Here is a 21,518-nt window from a genome sequence, read left to right on the forward strand (position 1 = left end):
ACCATTTACACAACTGTTCAGCATCCATGCATTTGTGAAAAATGATGGGCAATTGAAGCAAGTTCCCCTTTTGTTTGCGCTTATGTCAGGAAAAAGCCGCAGAGACTACAAAAAAGTTCTATGTGAAATAAGAGAGCTGATAGGTGAGCATTCCCTTAAAGTTGAAGAAGTTTTGATTGACTTTGAAGGCAGTGTATGGCGTGCTATTCCCGACATTTTACCAAATGTTACGATCCGTGGTTGTGCTTTTCCTTTCCACTGGGGCCCCCCCCCCCCAAGGGGGGGGCAGGTCTTGTGTGGAGGAAAGTGCAAGAATTAGGCCTTCAAAGTTCTTACACAAACGATGTCGGCACTAACAAGTTTTTAAGGCAGTTGTTGTCGCTCCCATATATGCCACAGGAACATATAGAAGAGCTTTTTATCACGGTTCTATAGGAAAGCTGCAGGGATGAATGAACTCATAAGCCTTTTAAATTATGTGAGAGAGACATGGATCAATTCTGCAATATGGCCTCCTCACACGTGGTGCGCCTTCGGTCGGAGCATCAGAACAAATAATGATGTTGAGGGGTGGCATAACAGAATGAACTTAAAGGCAAGGAAAGGAAACTTAAATTTTTACTTACTTTTAGAGCTCCTACATGATGAGGCAAAGATAGTTCATTTACAGGTGCGGCTGCTGTCAGAAGGGAAGGTTTTGAGACAGCAGCAACATAAGTATAATAAATATCACGGCCAACTTGTAAAACTATGGGACGAATATAATAATGATGAAAGATCGGCCAGACAATTACTGAAGGCAGTTTCTCATCATATTGCCACCTATGTCTCTTAAAATGTACATTATTATTTTAGAAGCTTTTAGCAGTGTGTTTTACTTTTTATCATTATGTTATCTATAAAGACTTCTATTTCGATTTTCAAACTGTGTTTTACTTACCTCAGAGATTTATTTACAAGGTTACTTGGAAAGAGATAAAAGAGCACCTTTCTCAGGTGGTTTTGACTGGGTAAGTTTGGCGCCGTTTGCCTTGGCCTTAATGGAATTATTTCCATAAGATATGTGTTGGAGTTCCTTACCTGAGGAGTGACTGAATTATTAAAAATTTATAAAAATGAAAAGTGAATACGAAACACATGAGTGAAGCCTTTGTTCGATGTTCGATGTTGCTACACGCTCAGAAAAACTAGTTCCAGTCTAAGGTCGCTTACGTTGCTGTAAAACTGAACATCCTCCGTAACCTGAAACTTTTTTTTTTTTTGGAAAGCACTGTAAGATCGGAACAACGTAACCCAGGACTACCTGTAATGTTATTGTGGGTGGTATTCTAAATAGTACACTAATTTAGTATGACCAGTAGCATTAACTTGAAGGTTGGCGTGCACTTGAAGTTGCATATAAGAGAATTCATTGCAGTTTTCTTACTTTGACAAATATATTTTGATAAGCTAGTAAAGAACACTGCCTTTGAATATTTTCCATGATTAGAGCCATATCTTGAATTCCATTTTAGTTTGGCTTTTTCCAGTGCAGCATAGGAAATGAATCAAGTCCCCATAATATGGTGGCATCATAAAAGTTTCCATAAAATTTCCTAATGTTTTCTCTATTTCTTTCTGCTTGCTGATATATATATTACACCCTATTACACTCTCCTCTGGCTCATCTTTGCTGCCTGAAGTCTCTATCTATTAAACCTATGAGACTGATATACAGAATATGGTTTTGATTCAATTAAATCCACATAAGGCAAATACGGTGCCTTTACCTTTATATGTACTAGTTGCATTGTAACACCAGCTCTGGAATACTATATGCTTCACATAGTCACAGCGTTACTCTCTCTCTCTCTCTCTCTCTCTCTCTCTCTCTCTCTCTCTCTCTCTCTCTCTCTCTCTCTCTCTCTCTCTCTCTCTCTCTCTCTCTCTCTCTCTCTCTCTCTCTCTCTCTCTCTCTCTCTCTCTCTCGTGAAATAATTCAAAAGATTCTTATGGTATTCTAATTTTTCCTTCACTTAGTACCTTGTATGGTACTTTTAAAATTTTCATATTTTAGTTTATTAACCATTTGAAATTTGGGAGATCCAAAAATTCTCATTTGGCAAATTAGTACATACTGACAGCTTATGCAGAGATCAATGTTTTCCTTTCATTGCATTACTTGAAAACACCAAAAAGTCAAAATATGTTGAAGTTAACAAAAAAAAATTTCATTTGATAGCTTCAGGTACATTGTCAGAATCGCATCTTTTGGGAATAGAAGATATTAATGGAAACTCCAGTTATGAATGCGCTACCTTGTATCCAAAGAGTTTTCTTTATACCAGGGAAATTCTCAAATCCCTTTACTGAAATCTTTTGGCCTTTCATGTTATATTATTAATCAAAAGTGTATCCTGGCTTAAATAAACGAATTTTCAGCCTTCAATGATCCATACCTCAGGGGCCATCACTTATTCTTAGTAACTGATCTTTGCCATTTTTCTTCCTTATGCTGTGTAATGTAAGTATAGAAGCTCCACCATGCTGTTGATCACTTTTGGGAAGGTTTTTGTTACACCATTGAAGTTTTCAAAGTTCATTGAGTTGGTAGGGTTTTATGTATTTTTAAAATCTCATCCTTTCAAGGTAAATTGTTCTGTTAAGAAAAGTACAGATAACTCTCCATATACATTGGTTCTAAGTACACGTTTTCTTTTTTCACTTTTAACACTGGCTCATGAGCTCATGAACTGAATACCTCACATTAATGCAGGTAAGAAGCAGCATCATGAGCAAAATTTCTCATGGTGTTGCTTACTAGCATCCAATATACTTCCCCCTTCCCCTATTATACTACAGTTTCATACATATGGGAAATTTGGAACTGATGCCTGAGCCAGCAGCACAAATTGGAAGGTCAACAGGGGAGGATGTTAAGGTAGTAATAATGGATAGTGTAAACTTGTGTTTTTTATATCCTGTGTTAATAGGAATGCTTGCATGATATTTCTTATTGAAACCCCAAAAAAGGGTAGAAATTTCCACTGTCTTGGAACTTAATCTCCCTTATTACCATTGATTCTTATGGGGGAAACTTTGATCTATTGCCACGATTTCCACTTAAAAGACGTCTTTAATAACAAATCCCTTTATTAATGAAGAGTTACCTGTACATATACACTTAAGTTACTAAATTATGAAGGTTCAAATTTTTTTTTATTCATTGCAAAAGGACTGTAGCTTAGTTTGATGTTAAGAAAAATAATTAAGTCTTGTAAGATGAGCCAGACTTCCTGTAGATTTAATATGTAAAGAAGTATTGCAGTATGATTTCAAGGTTTTCTCACTTATACTCGAGTAATCTTTATTTTATTATTATTTTTTTCTTTTTTACAGGTCCTCTTATGAACTCCATAAAGCGACTGGTTTTCCGAATGTCCGGCTTCAACCAGTTAGGTCAGTGGTCAGTTCATAAAGTGTGTTATTTAAGGCTCTTGCATGTTTTTTTTTTTATTGATATTTTTCAACTTGTGATATTGTACCCTTGTGAATCTTATAGACACTAGGGAAAGCAGAGCCTTAAGTGAATATTGTAGAGACTCAACACAGTGATTAAGATCATAGATGCTTTAGATCCAGAAGTCTAAACTCCATAGTTAAGGAAACAATGGCTTAAGCACATCTGAAAATGAACTATAGTATGTACTGTGTTTCAGTTAAATTGATTGAATTATTAGTTCAATGAATCCCTCTGTACATATATTCAAGTGAGCAGGATTTGATTAGTGGTAAAACAGTTATATACCTGTACCAATTCCTCCCTGATTCATGGGATGCAAATTTAATTTGATACACAGTATATAGTGGAACCTTGGTTTTCGTGCATAATCCGAAACAACAATTTCCATAAGGAATATAACGTAAATACAATTAATGCATTCCAGACAGCCAAACATAAAAAAATAATAGTTTATTGGGGTTGGAATACAGTTTTTACTTAAAGAAAACAATGAGAAATAAGTATGAATAATGAAATGTAGAAATGAACATTTAAACTCACTCTTCCCTTTATGAAAGAGACTTTTTAGCTTATGGAAGGTGGAGGAGGAGAGGTTATTGTTTGGAAGGGAATTCCCCCCCCCCCCCCCCCCCCTCCAAAAGGACTAAAGGTATCAAGGCCCTATGGGTTACTTCTCTTCGTTTTTTACATGCACTATCTAGGATTACTTCCCCTCTTAGTTTTTTTTACTGGCACTAGGACCAGCTTGTGAGTCACTGGACCCCAGTCACGCAACACAACTGTTCAGACATATTTGTTTCTGGTATTGCTTTAAAATTTGCCTTCAGTGAAATGAGGCACTGTCGTTAAACATGTTGAAGACATGGATTACAACATTTTGTAGGGATGATAATTCTCCACAAAATTTTGTACATCACTCCACTTAGCAATCTCCTCCTCCTCCTCGGTCACTTCAAAGCACCTTTGGAACAGTGGTTTGGTGTACAGTTTCTTGAAATTTGAAATTTTTTGTTGGTCCATGGGCTGGATGAGAGGAGTGGTAGGGGGCAAGAACTCTTGTGATGAATTTAAATTCATCTAGCAACTGGTCTTCCAAGCCAGGAGGATGCGCAGAAGTATTGTCCGTTAATAGGAGGCACTTAGTGACAATTGATTTTCCTGCAGGAATTTCTTCACCTAAGGGCCAAACACTTCATTGACCCATTCAATGAAATTTGTCCCATGATCCATGCCTTTTTGGTAGCGTTCCACATCACAGGCAATTTATCCTTGAGATCATTGTTTTTCTTGAATACACTGGGAGTTTCAGATTGATACACCAGTAGGGGCTTTACTTTAAAATACCCGCTGGCTATCCCACAGAACAAGAGTGCTAGCCTGTATTTCATAGGCTTGTGTCCTAGCAATGCACTTTCCTCCTGTGTGATGAAGGTTGTCTTTGGCATTTTTTCCAAGAGACCTGTTTTGTCGGGATTGAAGACTAGTTGGCAGAGGAATCCTTCAGTCTCTAAATAGTTTTGAATTCATCATTGAATTCTTCGGCCTCTGCTGGCTTTAAAATCACAAGCAGCAGAACTTGTTGTATGCATTTTCTTACTTAGATCAGCTTGCAACATCCTTGCCTCTTCTCAAATTATTGCCTCTGACACACTATCTCCCACAACCTTTTTCATTGATCCTTACCAACAACAGCTACTAGACATCTTCAACCAGTTGAGATCTCAGTCTTGCTAAAGACGTTACCCCTTTGCAACATCAGTTGCCTTGATTTATTTTTTCTTTACTAGGATGGAGCTGATTTCTGAAACTGTTGTTGTACATTCTAGTGAGATCACCCATGCATACGCCACTTCCCTACTTTGCTATGAGTTCTTTCTTGAATTCTATAGTGTTCCTTGCCTTTTGTACAGCAGGGCTTGGACTTGGAATGTTCTTTGGGTCCATGATGGCATATTTAGCAGTTGCACCTTGAATAAAAAGCACAAAACACAATGAACTGATGGGGTAATGTGGAATACTAACGTGCGAGTTGATGCCCATTCTCCGGGTGCTCGGTACACTGGACCTAGTCACGAGATGGACCCTGGAAGGAGTGTTTCTGGATGTACGAAATCAAAGGATATATACAAAACCAAAGTCAAAATTCTACCCTTTAATTCTAGGACATGTAAGGGTAACTTTCTATTATTTAATCAAATTGTTTTTGTGTCAGTGAGAATTTTTGACAAATTTAACCATTTTTCAAACACTTGATTTTTTTCTATGGGAATTATTGCTTTGCACATGCTTTACAGTAGCTTCCCTTTTCTCAATCTTGATGTTTTCACATTACCTGTAAGATGCTTACATTCATGTACTAATTGTTGAACTGTATTTTCTACTAAAGTTGTCATGTCATATGGTATCACTGTGTAGTCTTATTTTGGTTTAGGAACAACTAATTTCAAGGACTGAGAAGCTTGCTCTTTAAATTCTGAATATTTTCTTCAGCCAAAATGATTATGAAGATTAAGATAGTTTTATGTATTTCTTATACTTATTTACCAACTGCTGTTGCTTTCAGGTTTGTACCATGATGACTGTTTATATGAAAATGATGATGTGAAGGAAGCACTCAGACGTTTACCCCAGGGTTTGAAAGATGATAGAAACTACAGAATGAATAGAGCCCTTCATCTCTCAGCTACAAAGTCTATTCTTCCCAAGGATCAGTGGATTTCATTTGATGAGGTGGGTCTCACCTTTATAAGGAGCAGATATGTGTCAAATAGGTCAGCTTTTGTCTCATGAGAAATGACTAGTTAGGAAGATTCCATATTTATTTGGCTGTTTCTATAATAAGTATATATTAGATGGAAATTGCTGTCAGTGTTTTTGATATAGTACAAGTAAGATACCCATCTTTCATTTCCATCTTCCAGTCGACGATTGGTTAAATGTAATTAAATCGGTGATAAGGGGAAAAGGGGACCATGACTGGAGTAACACCCCATAACAAATGAGACTGGAGTAACACCCCATAAACAAATGAGAGGCTGGAGTAACACACCCCATAAACAAATAACTCTTAGATGCTTAGAGGATGGCCATCATCTTTAAGAAATGATAGAAAAACAAAAGTATCATTAATAAGATTACGAATAAAACAAAGTAATTGAACAGTTTTTTTAATGTGCACACCACACAAACTCCCACCAGTTTGTGATGAGTCAAATGCACTATGTATCTATATAGCATATTTTAATTGGAATGCTAGAAATATCAACACCTAAGAAACTTAATTTTAAAAACCATGCATTGAAAGAAATTTTAGTTGAAAATTAAACATTTTGTCTAGGAGCAATTTTTAAGTTTTTACAACAGCAACTTTTTAAAACATATTAATTTACCACAAATAAATCTTTCATACAAGATTACTGTTTACTTAATCCTTTGGGCCAGCTTCGGTGTTTTTGAGTGTCTAGGCTACTACAGCTTATTTTTAAAATTAAATTCTAGTAAGCTTGCTATGACCATAGACAATGAGTTCTGTATTCATTGATATAGTTACCATTTAGCAAGAAGGATGGCACTACTGGTGATATTGAATAATTTATGACAGTACATAGTGGGTTTTTCTTTTAGTTCAAGTTGTATGAGTAGCTTTGAAATAGTAGTTTTGTATCCTCGTGAACAATAGATTTTACTTAAGATATAGTAGAATAAGTAACTAGGTACATGAAGAATTATACTCCATGCAAAGTAAGAGTATCAGTTCAACAATTTAGGGATCCAGGATATCAAGGGATTCTGAATAAGTACACAGTGCCATACATGTAAATTTTTTAACTAAATATTTTGTCTGACACTTTTTACTTGGTTATACAAATCACTGTTAAAGTGTTTTAAGTAACCGTATACTATATGTACAGTGGTTTCCCCGTATTCACGGGGGATGTGTAACAGAAACCCCCCGCTAATAGCTGGAACCTGCAAATAGTTGGAACCCATATAAAAATGCTCAAAATGGCCTCTTTTGTTAGTTACAATTAAGAAAAACCCACCAAAAATTGTAATACCTGGCATTTTTAAGTTTTATCACAAAAAAAATGCATTTTATGATGAAATTGATTAAAAAAAACCCAGAAATTTTTGGATATTTGTCGAAGAAAAATGCCGCGAATAGGTGAATTTCCTGCGAATATCAATAGATATAGTAAAGAGAGAAATCTGTGAATGTGTGAGTCTGCGGAAGTTGGGGGGGGGCACTAATACTTGGTGGTCTGGTTAATGCATTTGAAGCAGCTTGCATCTTTGATGCGCAATAATAGCATTTTCCTCTCCCAGTTCATCTTGTATATATTTGCCCATAAATGAACTCGGTGATTGATGGTGGTTTAATTGTAATTTATCATAATAAAGTACAAAAAAACTATTGGAAAGAACGTGTACTATACCTCACTAAAATGCACTACATCTCCCCATGTTAGTATGTCTAGTATATGTTTGTTCATAAATATACTCTGGTTGTTGCTGGTTTTAGTTATTTTGTGGTATTATTATGTGAGATGTAATTTCAATTTTACAAAGTAAATTACAAAAAATTAGATAGAAGACATATAACCAGCTAAAATTAGCATATTTTTGTACATGAACTTCCCTGCCAGATATATACTTAGCTTAGGTCTCTGAACGTCACGACAGAAAATTCAAACTCGCGGCACACGATACAGGTAGGTCAGGTGATCTACCTTACCCGCCGCTGGGAGGCGGGTGTAAGAAACCAGTCCCCCTTTCTTGTCAGATTATTTTCTGTCGCCGGCTGGACAACACCTGTTGTTCAGTCCTTACGATAGTTAAAATTCGTTCTCGTTTGCCGACGATTTGGATTTTGGTGAAGTACCCTTTGTTTGTTGGCTTGGCATACGCTTTTTTGGACTGTGTTTTGGATTTTTCTTTTGGATTTCTCTTACATATCTATAATCATGGATGATTCTGAAGTTAAGAAACCTAGTTTATTTAGGGTTTGTTCTGAGAAGGAATGTAAAGTTAGGCTTCCTAAAGCTGCATTAGATCCTCACTCGGTATGTGAGTCGTGTAGAGGGAATGAATGCTCTTTTATTAACCCTTGCAAAGAGTGTGAGAATTTGGATGAGGATGGTTGGAAGGCTCTCTCTTCTTATGTGAGAAAGTTAGAGAAGGATAGGGTGCGCAAGGCTTCTTCAAAGAGTTCTAGTAGAGCGAGGGTGAGTGAAGTTGACGCTGAGAATCCTGTAGTAGAAGTAGTTCCTTCTCCAGTTTCAGCCCCTGCGCCCAGCTTTGAACCCGAAGATTCGTTTTCGGAAGTTGCTTCTGGGAGAGCCTCGATCAGGAGTAAGGAGAGCCTCGCTCGCTCTCGACAAGGTAAGAGTGATGATAGTGCAAGTGATCAGTGCAGTGCCCCTAGTGCAGTGGAGGGTGCGTCTGACCGGCTCACTAACGCTTCCAGGCCTAGACCTCTTCCAGACTCCCAGACCCAGTGGAGGAGGAAAGTCGAAAGCCGCAGGAAGGTTAGGGAGAACCCCCACCGGTCAGGCGTCCCCTCGGCAGTTCCTGTTGCTCGTTCCCAGGCTGCCTTGGATCGAACCAAGAAGGAGTTATTGCGCCAGTGCTTCTCGTCATCTTCGTCGCCTTCTCCTCAGCGTAGATGGAGCGCATCGGAGTCGTCTCGCCCTCTCAAGAGGCCCTGGAAGGATCCTTGCGCCCTTCCTTCCAGCCCCGAATCCTTCGCGGAAGAGCCAGAAGTGGAACGCAAGAGAACCAAGATTTCGTCCGGTTACGCTTCTCCTGTTCGCTCTCGGACTTCGTCCCCTGTAGAGGAGTTTAAGAGATCTCCTACGCGTATCCTGGCGGGTCTGCAGGCGCAGATTGCGGCTTTAGCGGAGTCTATTGCCGGGACTTCTCATCGTCGGAAGGACGCCTCACTTCCGGTGAAGAAGTCTAAGAACTTCCTTCGGCTAAATCTCCTTTGGCTAGAAGAGCTTTGAGCCTGTTAGTAGGAGGTCAGAAGTGCAGGCTGGAGCTCGGGATCTTTCTCCGAGTAGGCTCTCCTCTCTTCCCAGCAAGAGTTGTGAGCATGTAAGGCGTAAGGAGCCAGGCAGGCTCTCTCCTCAGGATTTCCGCTCCTCTTCAGTTAGGCGTCAAGAGCTTGACCGACGTCAAGAGCCTCGTTTTCGTCAGGAGCGAAGGAAGAGTTCTTCGGCCTGGTGGCCAATCTCCTTTCCTTTTGACGGACGCTCGGAGCCTAGTAGGCATCAACAAGAGCCTAGTAGGCGCCAAGAGCCTAGTAGGCGCCAAGAGCCTAGTAGGCGCCAAGAGCCTGGTAGGCGGCAACGGAAGTTTCTCCTCCGTTAGATCACTCCCGATTGGATAGGCGCTCAGAGCCTTGTAAGCGCCGCGCTTCTGACAGGGATTCATCTGTGGATGTTTTCTCTCCCCGTGGCAGGCGTATTGAGGATGGCAGGCGCCAAGAGCCTAGCAGGCGCAGAGAGCCTGATAGGCGCTCTCCCTTATCCAGACGCTCTTCTGTGGAGTTAGAATCTGCTTTCCGACAGACGGGCCTCCACTTGTAGGCGCTCTCCTAGTAGGCGCTCCCCAAGTAGGCGCTCTCCTAGCAGGCCGCTCACAGTAGGCTCTCTCCTGGGAGGCGCTCTCAAAGTAGGCGCTCTCCAACTATGGCGCTCTCCTAGTAGGCTCTCTCCTGGGAGGCGCTCTCAAGTAGGGCGCTCTAAGTAGGCGCTCTCCTGGTAGGCGCTCCCGTGTAAGCGCTCTCCCGGTGGTTTTTCTTCCAGTAGGCGCTCGCCTAGTAGGCGCTCTCCGAACAGGCGCTCTCCAAGGATTAGCTCTCCTCCGGGCAGTAGAGCTTCTAGACGTCATTCTTCGGAAGAATTTGTTGCCGATTCGGAGGAAGATTTGCCCAAGGATGCTTCGGTTTCTTCGTATAAGAGACTTACAGACCTCCTCTTGCAAGATTTTGGGGAGTCTCTTTCGGCCGTTGCTCCTCCGTCTCCTCCGTCCTTATTTTCAACGACCAATACGGCTAAGAAGTCTTCAGTCGTTAAGATGAAGCCTACAGTGTCTATGAAGAAGGCTATGAAGAACTTTGACGACTGGTTGCTTTCAAAAGAAGAGAAGGGCAAGACAGTTTTTTCTTTTCCCCCAAACCCCCCTTCCAAGCTGAACGGGTAAGATGGGGTTCTGGTACGAGTCAGGAGAGCCCTTGGGTCTAACTCTTCCCTCTTCTGCAGACTCGGACTTCTCTTCGTTGGTCGATTCCGCACGTCGCTCGGCGCTGAATTCTGCGAAGACGACTTGGGGTATGAGCGAGTTGGATCACCTTCTGAAGGGAATGTTCCGAGTCTTAGAAGTTTTTAACTTTCTTGACTGGACCCTGGGAGTGTTGGCTAAGAGGACTCAAGAGCAAGACACTCTTTCGCCTGAAGACCTCCACGCAGTTCTGTCTTGCATGGACAAGGCAGTGAGAGACGGTTCCGGGAAATTCTTCACTTTTTGGTGAGGAGTGGTAAAGAAGAGGGCCGTTTTCTGCTCTTTTCTTACCAAGGCGGTTTCTCACGCACAGAGAGCTTCCTTGCTGTATTCACAGCTTTCCCCGCAACTCTTCCCCAAGAAGACTATTAACGATATCTCCAGCTCGTTATCAGCAAAAGCGACGCAGGATATGCTAGCTCGCTCGGCTAGAATTCCGAAACCTTCGTTTCAGCAGAAGACGAAGAAAGAGGCTCAAAGTAGGCAAGAACCCTTTCGAGAGGACCTTCGTCTCGCTCTTCTTCCTCCAGAGGTTCGAGACCACCTAGAAGAGGAAGGACCTTCTCCCGGTCTATTAGGGCCAAGAAATAGTTCGGGAGTCCTCCAGACAACTGTGGGTGCCAGACTTGCTGAACTTTGCAGATGTCTGGCACGAAAGGGGCGGACAACTGGTCCATCCGGCGCGATCATCAAGAGGGGATACCTCATTCCCTTTATTTCGAGACCACCCTTGACCACCACTCCAAGGGCACTGGTGGCCAAATACAAAGAACCCACTAATGAATCAAGCCCCTCGCTCTAGCGGTAGAGCTGATGTTAGAGAAAGAGGCAATAGAGATGGTTCAGGACCCTCTTTCAGCAGGGTTCTACAACCGTCTGTTCCTAGTTCCCAAGAACTCAGGAGGATGGAGACCGGTTCTGGACGTGAGCGCCCTGAATGTCTGTGAAGAAGAGGAAGTTCGCTATGGAGACTACGTCATCAGTCTTAGCAGCTCTTCGTCCCGGGGACTGGATGGTGTCGCTGGACTTCAGGACGCTTACTTCCATGTGCCGATCCATCCTTCTTCTCGCAAAATATCTCAGATTCATGTGGGGAGGGAACGTTTTTCAGTTCAGGGCCCTATGCTTCGGCCTTTCCACGGCCCCCCAAGTATTCACAGGACTGATGAAGAACGTTGCCCAGTGGCTTCATCTCGAGGGAGTGAGGATTTCCCTCTACTTGGACGATTGGCTTATCAGGGCCAAATCCAAGGAGAAATGTCTGGAGGACTTACGAGTGACGTTGGATCTAGCAGCTTCTTCTGGGTTTGCTAGTGAATTTCGAGAAGTCACAGCTAATCCCCAGTCAAGAGCGTATCTATCTGGGGATTCTGATGGCTTCTCAGGTTTTTCGGGCGTATCCGTCCCCAGAGAGGATAACCCGAGGTTTGGAGAAGGTAGCAATCTTTCTAGAGAAAGATGTATGCACAGCGAGGGAGTGGATGAGTCTGTTGGGGACACTCTCCTCGCTGGAGCAATTCGTTTCTCTAGGAAGGTTGCACCTCAGACCCCTACAGTTCTTCCTGACGAGGAACTGGGATCGGAAATATCAAGGTCTGGACTTTGCGTTCAAGATTTCGCAAGAGATAAAGGAGGATCTACGTTGGTGGGCTAGACCCTCTATTGTTCAAGGAAGGCCTTTCCTTGCAGGTTCGGAACCCCAACCTAGTGTTGTATGCAGACGCTTCGGACAAAGGTTGGGGAGCTACTCTCGGGTCGAGAGAAGTGTCAGGCACCTGGATGGGGGATCAGGTGTCCTGGCACATCAACAAGAAGGAGCTAACAGCGATTTGGTTAGCTCTCAAGACCTTCGAACCCCTCGTAAAAGGGAAATATGTTCAGATCAACTCCGACAACACTACAGCCCTGGCTTACATTCGGAAACAGGGGGGACTCACTCTTTCTCCCTGTACGAGACAGCAGATCGCTCCTCTTGTGGTCAGAGGAAAGGACATAAGGCTTCTCACCAGGTTCGTACAAGGGAGAAAGAAATGTCAGAGCGGATCTGCTAAGCAGAAGGAATCAAGTCCTTCCCTCAGAGTGGACTCTGCACGCGGACGTATGCCATGGAGCTGTGGAGGACGTGGGGGCTTGCAGGCCCCATCTTGATCTATTTGCGACCTCCAGGAATGCGCGGATAGATCTATACTGCTCCCCTATTGCAGACCCAAGAGCAGTGGCAATAGATGCATTCCTGATGGATTGGAGGAATCTGGATCTTTACGCGTTCCCGCCTTTCAAGATTATAGGGGAAACGTTAAGGAAATTCGCAGCGTCAGAGGGAACAAGGATGACGTTGAGCTCCGTTCTGGCCCCGCCCACGACTGGTTCACAGAGGTACTGGAATGGCTGGTGGATGTTCCCAAGATCCCTACCTCTAAGAGTCGATCTGCTCAAACAGCCCCACTTCGACAGGTTTCACAAAAACCTCCCCGCTCTCAGTCTGACTGGATTCAGACTATCAAGAGTCTCGTCAGAGCTAAGGGCTTTTTCAGCAAAGTCTGCAAGGGCTATTGCCAACGCACGTAGACCTTCCACATCTAGAGTCTACCAGTCGAAGTGGGATGTTTTTTTCGACGCTGGTGCAGGACTCATAAAGTTTCCTCCTCCAGTACCTCTGTGACTCAAGATTGCAGATTTTTCCTTATCTTCCTGAGGGAAAAATGCGGGTTGGTTGTCTCCACCATCAAGGGATACAGGAGCATGCTTTCCTCAGTTTTTCGTCATAGAGGATTAAACATATCTGAGGACAAGGACCTCCATGATTTAATCAGATCGTTTGAAATGGTTAAAAGAACCTCCTCCTTAGTGCCTAGCTGGAATCTTGATGTCGTGCTGCTCTTCCTGAGGTCCTCAAGGTTCGAACCTCCCCATGCTGCTTCGTTCAGAGACCTTTCGATGAAGACTCTTTTTCTCTGTGCGTTAGCGTCAGCGAAGAGGGTCAGCGAGCTGCAGGCTCTAGAAGGTGAGGTAGGTTTTCCAAGGAGGCTCCGCGGTTTGCTCTTTTCTTCCGGCTTTCCTAGCCAAGAATGAAACCCTTCTTCGCCGTGGCCCAGGAGCTTCGAAATCAAAAGCTTATCCTCCTTAGTTGGGACAGAAGAGGAGAGATCTCTTTGCCCGGTGAGAAGCCTGAAATATTATCTTCAGAGGAAGAAGACTTGCCGCTAATGAGAGCAATCTCTGGTGCTCGGTAAGGGACCCCAGTAGGCCCTTATCTAAAAATGCACTCTCATTCTTTATCAAGGATATTATTAGAGAAGCACACACTTCTTGCAATCAGCAACAGTTTAACCTTCTGAAAGTCAAGGCGCACGAAGTACGGGCCATCGCGACGTCTTTGGCTTTCAAGAGAATTTGTCATTACAAAACCTTATGAAGGCCACTTTTTGGAGGTGTGAATCAGTCTTCTCTAATCACTACCTAAGGGACGTATCGATTACGTATGATAAGTGTTTTTGGGCTAGGCCCTTACGTATCGGCGGATTCAGTGCTGGGGCAGGGAGCTGAAACACATCCTTTTTAATCCTTTTTCCCTGTTAGTTTTAAGTTTGAGTTTTTTTGGTTGTACGAAGGAGGTTGCAGGAGGCAGCTCCTTCTTTCGTATACTAATGTTAGTATTTTGGTTAGGTGATCGGTTTGTGCTTGAGGCTCCTTGCAATTGGTAGTGATAGGCCTCTGGCATGTAAGCGGGTTGATCCCCATTGACCAGATCCTGCTTGGATTCTGCCAAGTAAGTGGACTCAGTTTCCCATTGGTAGACCCAAAGAGTTCTTCAGCCATAGGTCAACGCCCTCGCTGAGACTCTTTAGGGGGCAAACAGGGGGGACTAATAGACAGTAACTACTTCAGTCTTCTGCCTAAATCAGGTAAGAACCAGATGTTTATATTATGTATTCCTTTAACATGTGTTGTCCCCACTTTTCTAAGTAAGTATGTCTCTCTTTCCCTCCACCAAGGGTGTCAATCAGCTAAGTATATTATCTGGCAGGGAAGTTCATGTACAAAAATGATATTGTTAGTATACAATAAAGTTTTGTACATACTTACCTGCAGATATATACGATTGATGGCCCACCCAGCCTCCCCTCAGGAGACAGGTGGAAGAAAATAACCTGACAAGAAAGGGGGACTGGTTCTTACACCCGCCTCCCAGCGGGGGCGGGGTCAGGTAGATCACCTGACCTACCTGTAGCGTGTGCCGCGAGTTTTTTTTGAATTTTCTGTCGTGACGTCAGAGACCTAAGCTAAGTATATATCTGCCAGGTAAGTATGTACAAAACTTTATGTATACTAACAATATCATTGTTATGATCTCTTGAAAAGAGGTCCTGCACAGGATTGGAACAAATTTTTCAACTTTCAACTTATTAAAACATGAACCATGTTTGCAGATCCCTACCCCTGTATATTAATGTCTTTATTAATTTTTAAAATTCCCAGACCGTTTAATATTTGCCCGCTCATGGGGTTTTGTTAATGTATATACAGTTGGAACAAACCCCCGCTATTCATGGAGCCTATTCACGAATTTGTTGATTAACCGTATATATCATAATTTACAGAAAAATCACCTATTCGCAGTATTTTTCACTAAGAAATATTCACAAATCACCGATTTTCATATCTTCATGACTAAATGCATCTTTTTGATAAAACTATTAAAATAGTACTCAAAAGTATTTTAATAGTTTAGTTTTTGTCTTAACTATCAGGATAGGTTTTAAATATTCGCGGATTTTAGCTATTCGCAAAGTGGGTGTGTGGTACCATCCCCTGTGAATACAGAGGAACTACTGTATTATAGTATAGTATGTTGGTCTTAAAGCTGGAAAGATTAGAGGACTTATCTGCATGTGTGGTAAAAGTATTTTTTTCAGCATTTATGTTGGATGAAAATCATTCAAAATACCAAATACCATCCATTTGATCAATTTAAATTCTTTCCGTTATCTATCAGCACTGAATGGCCGAAAGTGCCCTTGTGCTTGGCTTGACAGCCTGTTTTTCAGAAAATCAAATCAGTAGATGAGATATGTATATTCTTTAGTATTAATCAAATTTCTGATGATCAGCACTGTTTAGGATATCATAAATTTGTTCTAGAATTCTATTAAACCTGACTAATAGAACAGCAGCGCCAGCTTAAATATTGTATTTTTGTCCTTAGGATCGTCAGAAAGGAAGATACCTTCAGGCCTACTTGCAAGAAGTTGTCAGAGAGAGACATGAACGTGAAGAATGGAAACAAGAAGTAATTTTGGCTCATTGGAACACTGTTAATTATTGCAATAGACAAGATGCTGTGGTAACATCAGCTGTGGTTCTTGTTTCCAATGCTTTGTAATTTATTGTATATTTTACCAACTGAACCCTTAAATATTCTATGTGTAGAATTTAATTTCTGGTATTTGTATAAAACAAGAAATATAAGTGTATTAACTTTATTCTGTTTTTTAATGTCTTATTAAAACTTTCTTTTTATTGCATATAGGAAAAGGACTTTGTAGATGACACAAAAATGGAAATTTAAGTGGATTTTGAAAATTGTCTTAAGTACAGCAATTGCATGTTGTTCCGATACGTAATACAAACCATTGGTCCTTTAACAATAGGAAGTAGCTAGCGGCAGCTGGAACGGTCGTAAGCTTCGAACAAGGGGAGAACGGTAGTTAACTGCTTGTCCGACAGTCGGGCGCCGCGCGACTGGGAGGTAAACAAATTACTTTTGCTTTCGGCCGCGGTGTGAAGGACGTGTTCGTCATCGCTCTCTGCCCGCTTTCATCGTCGTATGCTTTGTTTATACAGGCGGTCCCCGGGTTACGACAGGGGTTCCGTTCTTAAGACGCGTCGTAACCCGAAAATCGTCGTAAGCCGGAACGACGTTCTTGAAAACATGTCCACAGGGAAAAGAAATTTCACTACTAATTTGCAATTTTTCTTAGGGCCGTATCTCTAAAATTATCACTAATTTACTTTTTTCATGTGCAACACTGTGTATTCATTACTGAAAATTATTTCATTAAAAATACGAGAGAGAGGGAGAGAGAGACAGAGAGAGCGAGGAGAGAGAGAGAGAAAGAGAGAGAGAGAGAGAGAGAGAGAGAGAGATAGAGAGAGAGAGAGAGACAAATAAAACCTTACGGTTTCAATAGATTGAAATGAATGTCTGTAGGCAAACTTTTTTGCTTTTTTCCCCCTCCCATAAATACATATATTTCTCCAGAGGAAGAGAGAAAGAGAGGCTGTGCATTATGTTTGTCTGCTATCAATTCTTTTGCTAGAGCAAGAGAGATAAAAGGAAGAAATAGAAACACCAAATGTATGACAAGTATCTTGTGGGGAGGAGAGGAGAGAGAGAGTTGTCCTTACAGTATTTAAAAGAGAAATCGAATGATTATTGTATTTTAAAATACTCGGATATGAATTTTGTACTTATAGTATTATTATTGGAAAATATTAATGATAAACTTATTACATACACGTCCATGAAATGAATCTCATCTCAGTAGAGAGGAGAGAGATGAGAGAGAGAGAGAGAGAGGTTACATAAAACCATTAAATTCGTTGACCATTGTATGGCATTGTTAAGCTCGATTGTCACTCGAGTTGAGGTGGGGAAATTGATACAGAAAAAGACATAGGGAAGAATTTTCTTTTTGAAAGTTATTATCGTATTATTACTACTTTCCTATTATCATTATTATTATTATTTGAAAATATAATAAACACGTGCATCTACCATAAAAATTCTCTCATATCAGTAAGAAAGAGGAATTATCCTTACAAGTGAAATGGAAAGCTCATTTTCATCTCTAAAACAATACGACCATTATGAATTTTGTAATTAAAGTTTTATTATATTATTATTATATTATTAAATAACTGAAATTATCAATAAACATTTTACATACTAGTACCATAAAAATTTTTTTCATCTCGGTAAAAGAGAGAGAGAGAGAGTGTGTTTATCTCTCTCTGTTCTCTCAAAAAATACTTATAATGCTTCCAGCGAAAGAGAGGGAGGGAGTTAACACTGACCCATTATTATTATTGTGTGGCAAAAGAGAGAGTTAACCTTAATTAAAAGTGACATGGATAGATTAGTACATATTGTATTTCTTTAAAATACTATCACATATTAATTTTGTAATTACAGTTATTATTATTATTATTATTATTATTATTATTTGAAAGTATTAAAAACAAATAGTACAAGTACATAAAAAATCTCGAGTCTCAGTAAATGAGAGAGAGAGAGATAGAGGGGGGAAAATGTCAGGACCAGTGATTGCAACACTGCAGCTTTTCCCCCAAAATTTTTCCCCTCCTGGCTGTCACACCCCAAATTTTCCCCCTCCTGGCTGTCACAGAACTTGATATATCTGACAGTTTTAGTACCTGAATCTCGAGAAAATGTTACTGGAAGTTACTTGAAGAAGACTGGGATTTCCTTCATTCTTCCATAATTTTTTAAATATAAGCTAAAATCTTACTAATTCACTATGGTATTTTCTTTAATGAATTGATATTATTGCTGTAAATAAATTATTAATATTTGAAAATAGTAAATCATTTATTTATCATACTAAAAAAAAACACATCTTTGTAGTATAGGAGAGAGAGAAGAATTATAGTGATTATTTTCATTGGAAAATACAGAGAGAGAGAGAGAGAGAGAGCGAGAGGAAACTGTGCTAAACTATAAAGGATTCTTATCATAGTATGTGGTTTTTTAAAAGCGTTTTTGTGCCAAAAACTCCGAGCGTCGGAAGTGTCAGCGTCGTAACCCAGGGCGGATTTTTTCAATGAATATTTAAGAAAAAAGCGTCGTAACCTCGGAACATCGTAAGCCGGACCCGTCGTAACCCGGGGACCGCCTGTACAGGCAGTCCCCCGGGTTACGACGGGGGTTCCGTTCTTGAGACGCGTCGTAAGCCGAAAATCGTCGTAAGCCGGAACGACGCTGGAAATATGTCTTAAACTAATAAAAATTATTAAAAACCTTACTTGTAATCCTTTGGTTACACTACATGTTGTTTTCCTGTAGTTTTATGTACAACCTGGAGTTATTTTCATAAAAGAATGCTGGTTCCTTGAAGGTAAAAGCTATTGTAATCCTCTGGTGACACTACATTCTTGAAGTTTTATGTACAACCTGGAGTGATTTTGCCAAATCTTGAGGGCTACAAGAACAGCTGATTACTATTTAGTATCATATAGACTAATTAAAGTAAACGTATCTTTAAATAGGCTTATTATATTAGTATCAACAAAACATTTCCTGCTATGAGTCAGAGGCCGTTTAATGAAACGAACACTTCTCTGTCCTATCTGTTTCAGAAAATAAATGTTACGTCAATCCCCGAGACGGTGACCATTGTTGCCAAGGCGTCTCTCTCTCTCTCTCCTCTCTCTCTCTCTCTCTCCTCTCTCTCTCTCTCTCTCTACTTACAACTGGAACTTTGACATACGATTGCCCTAATATACGAATGTTTTGAGATACAACAGAAAATTTGCGAAAATATAAGCTTTGATACACAACGAAATATTTGAGATACGATTTTTGCGATGAGTGTTAGTTGTATAGGCGACCGATAAATGGCGTTCAGTCTGTTTGTTTGTTGGTGCTGCATGTTAACACGTCGTTGTTTAGTTCGTTGTATTTGCGCCTATTTTTCGTGTTATTTGGCTATTTTATTATTAACCATGGGTCTCAAAGCCTAAAGACAAAGCAGGTGATAAGAAAAAAACAAAAAACCCAAGAAAATGATTTCGATGGAAGCAAAACATGAAATTATAGCAAAGCATAAAACCTTCCAAAGGCATCACCATTATTTCTAAAACTTCAAACTGATTAAAATAAACAAATAAAAATTAGTTTAGCAATGTTATTCATTTGTGTTTATTACGTAGTTATTAGTGTACATACGTAAATAAAAAGAGAACAACAAATCGTTCCCTGCCACCCTTCCCTACCTCCTCCCCCTGCTGGTCCTCACGTCATCTTTCGTTGTGGTAAGTAAAATTCCTTTCTTTTTTTAATTGATTTTATTAACATTTATTATCATTTATCACATTGCTGTTATTTTATCATTGTGTGTTATTAATCGTTTATTTGTGTATAAATTGTGTATAGTTATATGTAATTTAGCTGTGTTTAGGTGTGGTTTCATACGCTAGAACGGATACATATTACATTATTTTAAATGGAAAAAAGGCTTTGAGATACAACTGTTTTGATATACGACGATGGTAACTGAACAAATTAAATTCGTATGTCAAAGTTCAGGTGTACTGGATAATGTCTCTCTTTGGATACTTCGATTTTGCCAAATCTTGAGGGCTACAAGAACAGTTGATTACTATTTTAGTAGCATATAGACTAATTAAAGTAAACGTATCTTTAAATAGGCTTATATTATTAGTATCAACAAAACATTTACTGGCATGAGTCAGAGGCCGTTTAACGAAACTAACACTTCTCTGTCCTTAACTCGGAGCGTCGGAAGACACCTCTCTCTCTCTCTCTCTCTCTCTCTCTCTCTCTCTCTCTCATCTCTCTCTCTCTCTCTCGTTGTAAAACTAACCAGATCTCGTCGTTTTGTTATTATTACTGGAAACAAGCAATGATTTTTTTTCATTATTTGTGGTTTTGGACTGTTATATGTAAACTTTGCGCACCGCAAGCTAGTATGTATTCATTCGCTCGGAAACTAGTTCCGCATATAGGGCGTCATTAAATCATAGAAAAAATACGACGTGTATACAAAGTGTCGAAAAATCTCAATAACCTCGAAATTTTTTGTTGTAATCTAACCAGAAACTATTTTTATTAATATACTGTGCTAAACTATAAAGGATTTTTATCATAGTATGAGTTTTTTAAAGCGTCGTTAACTCGGAGCGTCGGAAAGCGTCGGCGTCGTAACCTCGGCAACAAGCGTCGTACAACCCAGGACGGATTTTTCCATTGAATATTTAAGAAAAAAGCGTCGTAACCTCGGAACGTCGTAAGCCGGAACCGTCGTAACCTGGGGACCGCCTGTATTGTGTTTTCTACTAATGGTTTGTTTGACTTGAAAATGAAACTGTAAGTACGCTGTTTTCATTTTCATTACTTAATTATGAACCAACATGGAGCTATCGCCGTAGATGCAGCGATTTCCTCTCTTTTCATGAATTGAACCCTTGATTTATGTCTCGGTTGCCGAGGCGGGCGCGCTCGCGCCGAGTCATGTATTTTGGGCAAAGTGTGTAATTGAAAAATGTAAGTACTCTTTTCATTATAATTTTGTCCTGTGCCTGTGCGTTCGTCACCGAGAGCGTGATTGCGCTCGGCACGAGCCTCTTATTTTGATGATAGAATGCAATGAAAGTGGATTCGCAATGGCAGTATTCTATTCATTTTCATTTATTTATTTGCATCAATTTTAATTTGGATCAATTTTCGCTCTTACCCGGGAATTGATCCTTACGATTTATTTTCTGTGAAAAGTGAAATCGCAAGTGCAGTATTCGGTTCATTTTCATATATACCCCATGATAGCATTCATATATATTATGGATCAAGTTTCCGCTCTTACACGGAATTGATCTTTTGCCCCTTTAAGTTCTATGAAGTGAATCGCAAGTGCAGTATTCTGTTTCATTTTCATATTACTTTTCACTGCTGTGCAGGGGTAGGGGAAGCGAA

General features: G+C 40.4%; 1 protein-coding gene across 1 annotated transcript; it reads left to right on the top strand.

Moving 5' to 3' along the window:
- The first annotated feature begins 3,309 nt into the window (after positions 1-3,309).
- LOC135209031 (cytochrome b-c1 complex subunit 7-like) lies at positions 3,310-16,269 on the top strand. The gene is made up of 3 exons (XM_064241574.1): positions 3,310-3,438; positions 6,066-6,232; positions 15,993-16,269. Exons 1-3 carry the CDS (start codon positions 3,387-3,389, stop codon positions 16,167-16,169), a joined length of 396 nt encoding a protein of 131 aa, XP_064097644.1. The 5' UTR covers positions 3,310-3,386; the 3' UTR covers positions 16,170-16,269.
- The last annotated feature ends 5,249 nt before the right edge of the window (positions 16,270-21,518 follow it).

Source organism: Macrobrachium nipponense, chromosome 37 (assembly GCF_015104395.2).
Source record: "Macrobrachium nipponense isolate FS-2020 chromosome 37, ASM1510439v2, whole genome shotgun sequence".
In the NCBI taxonomy this organism is placed as follows: Eukaryota; Metazoa; Arthropoda; class Malacostraca; order Decapoda; family Palaemonidae; genus Macrobrachium; species Macrobrachium nipponense.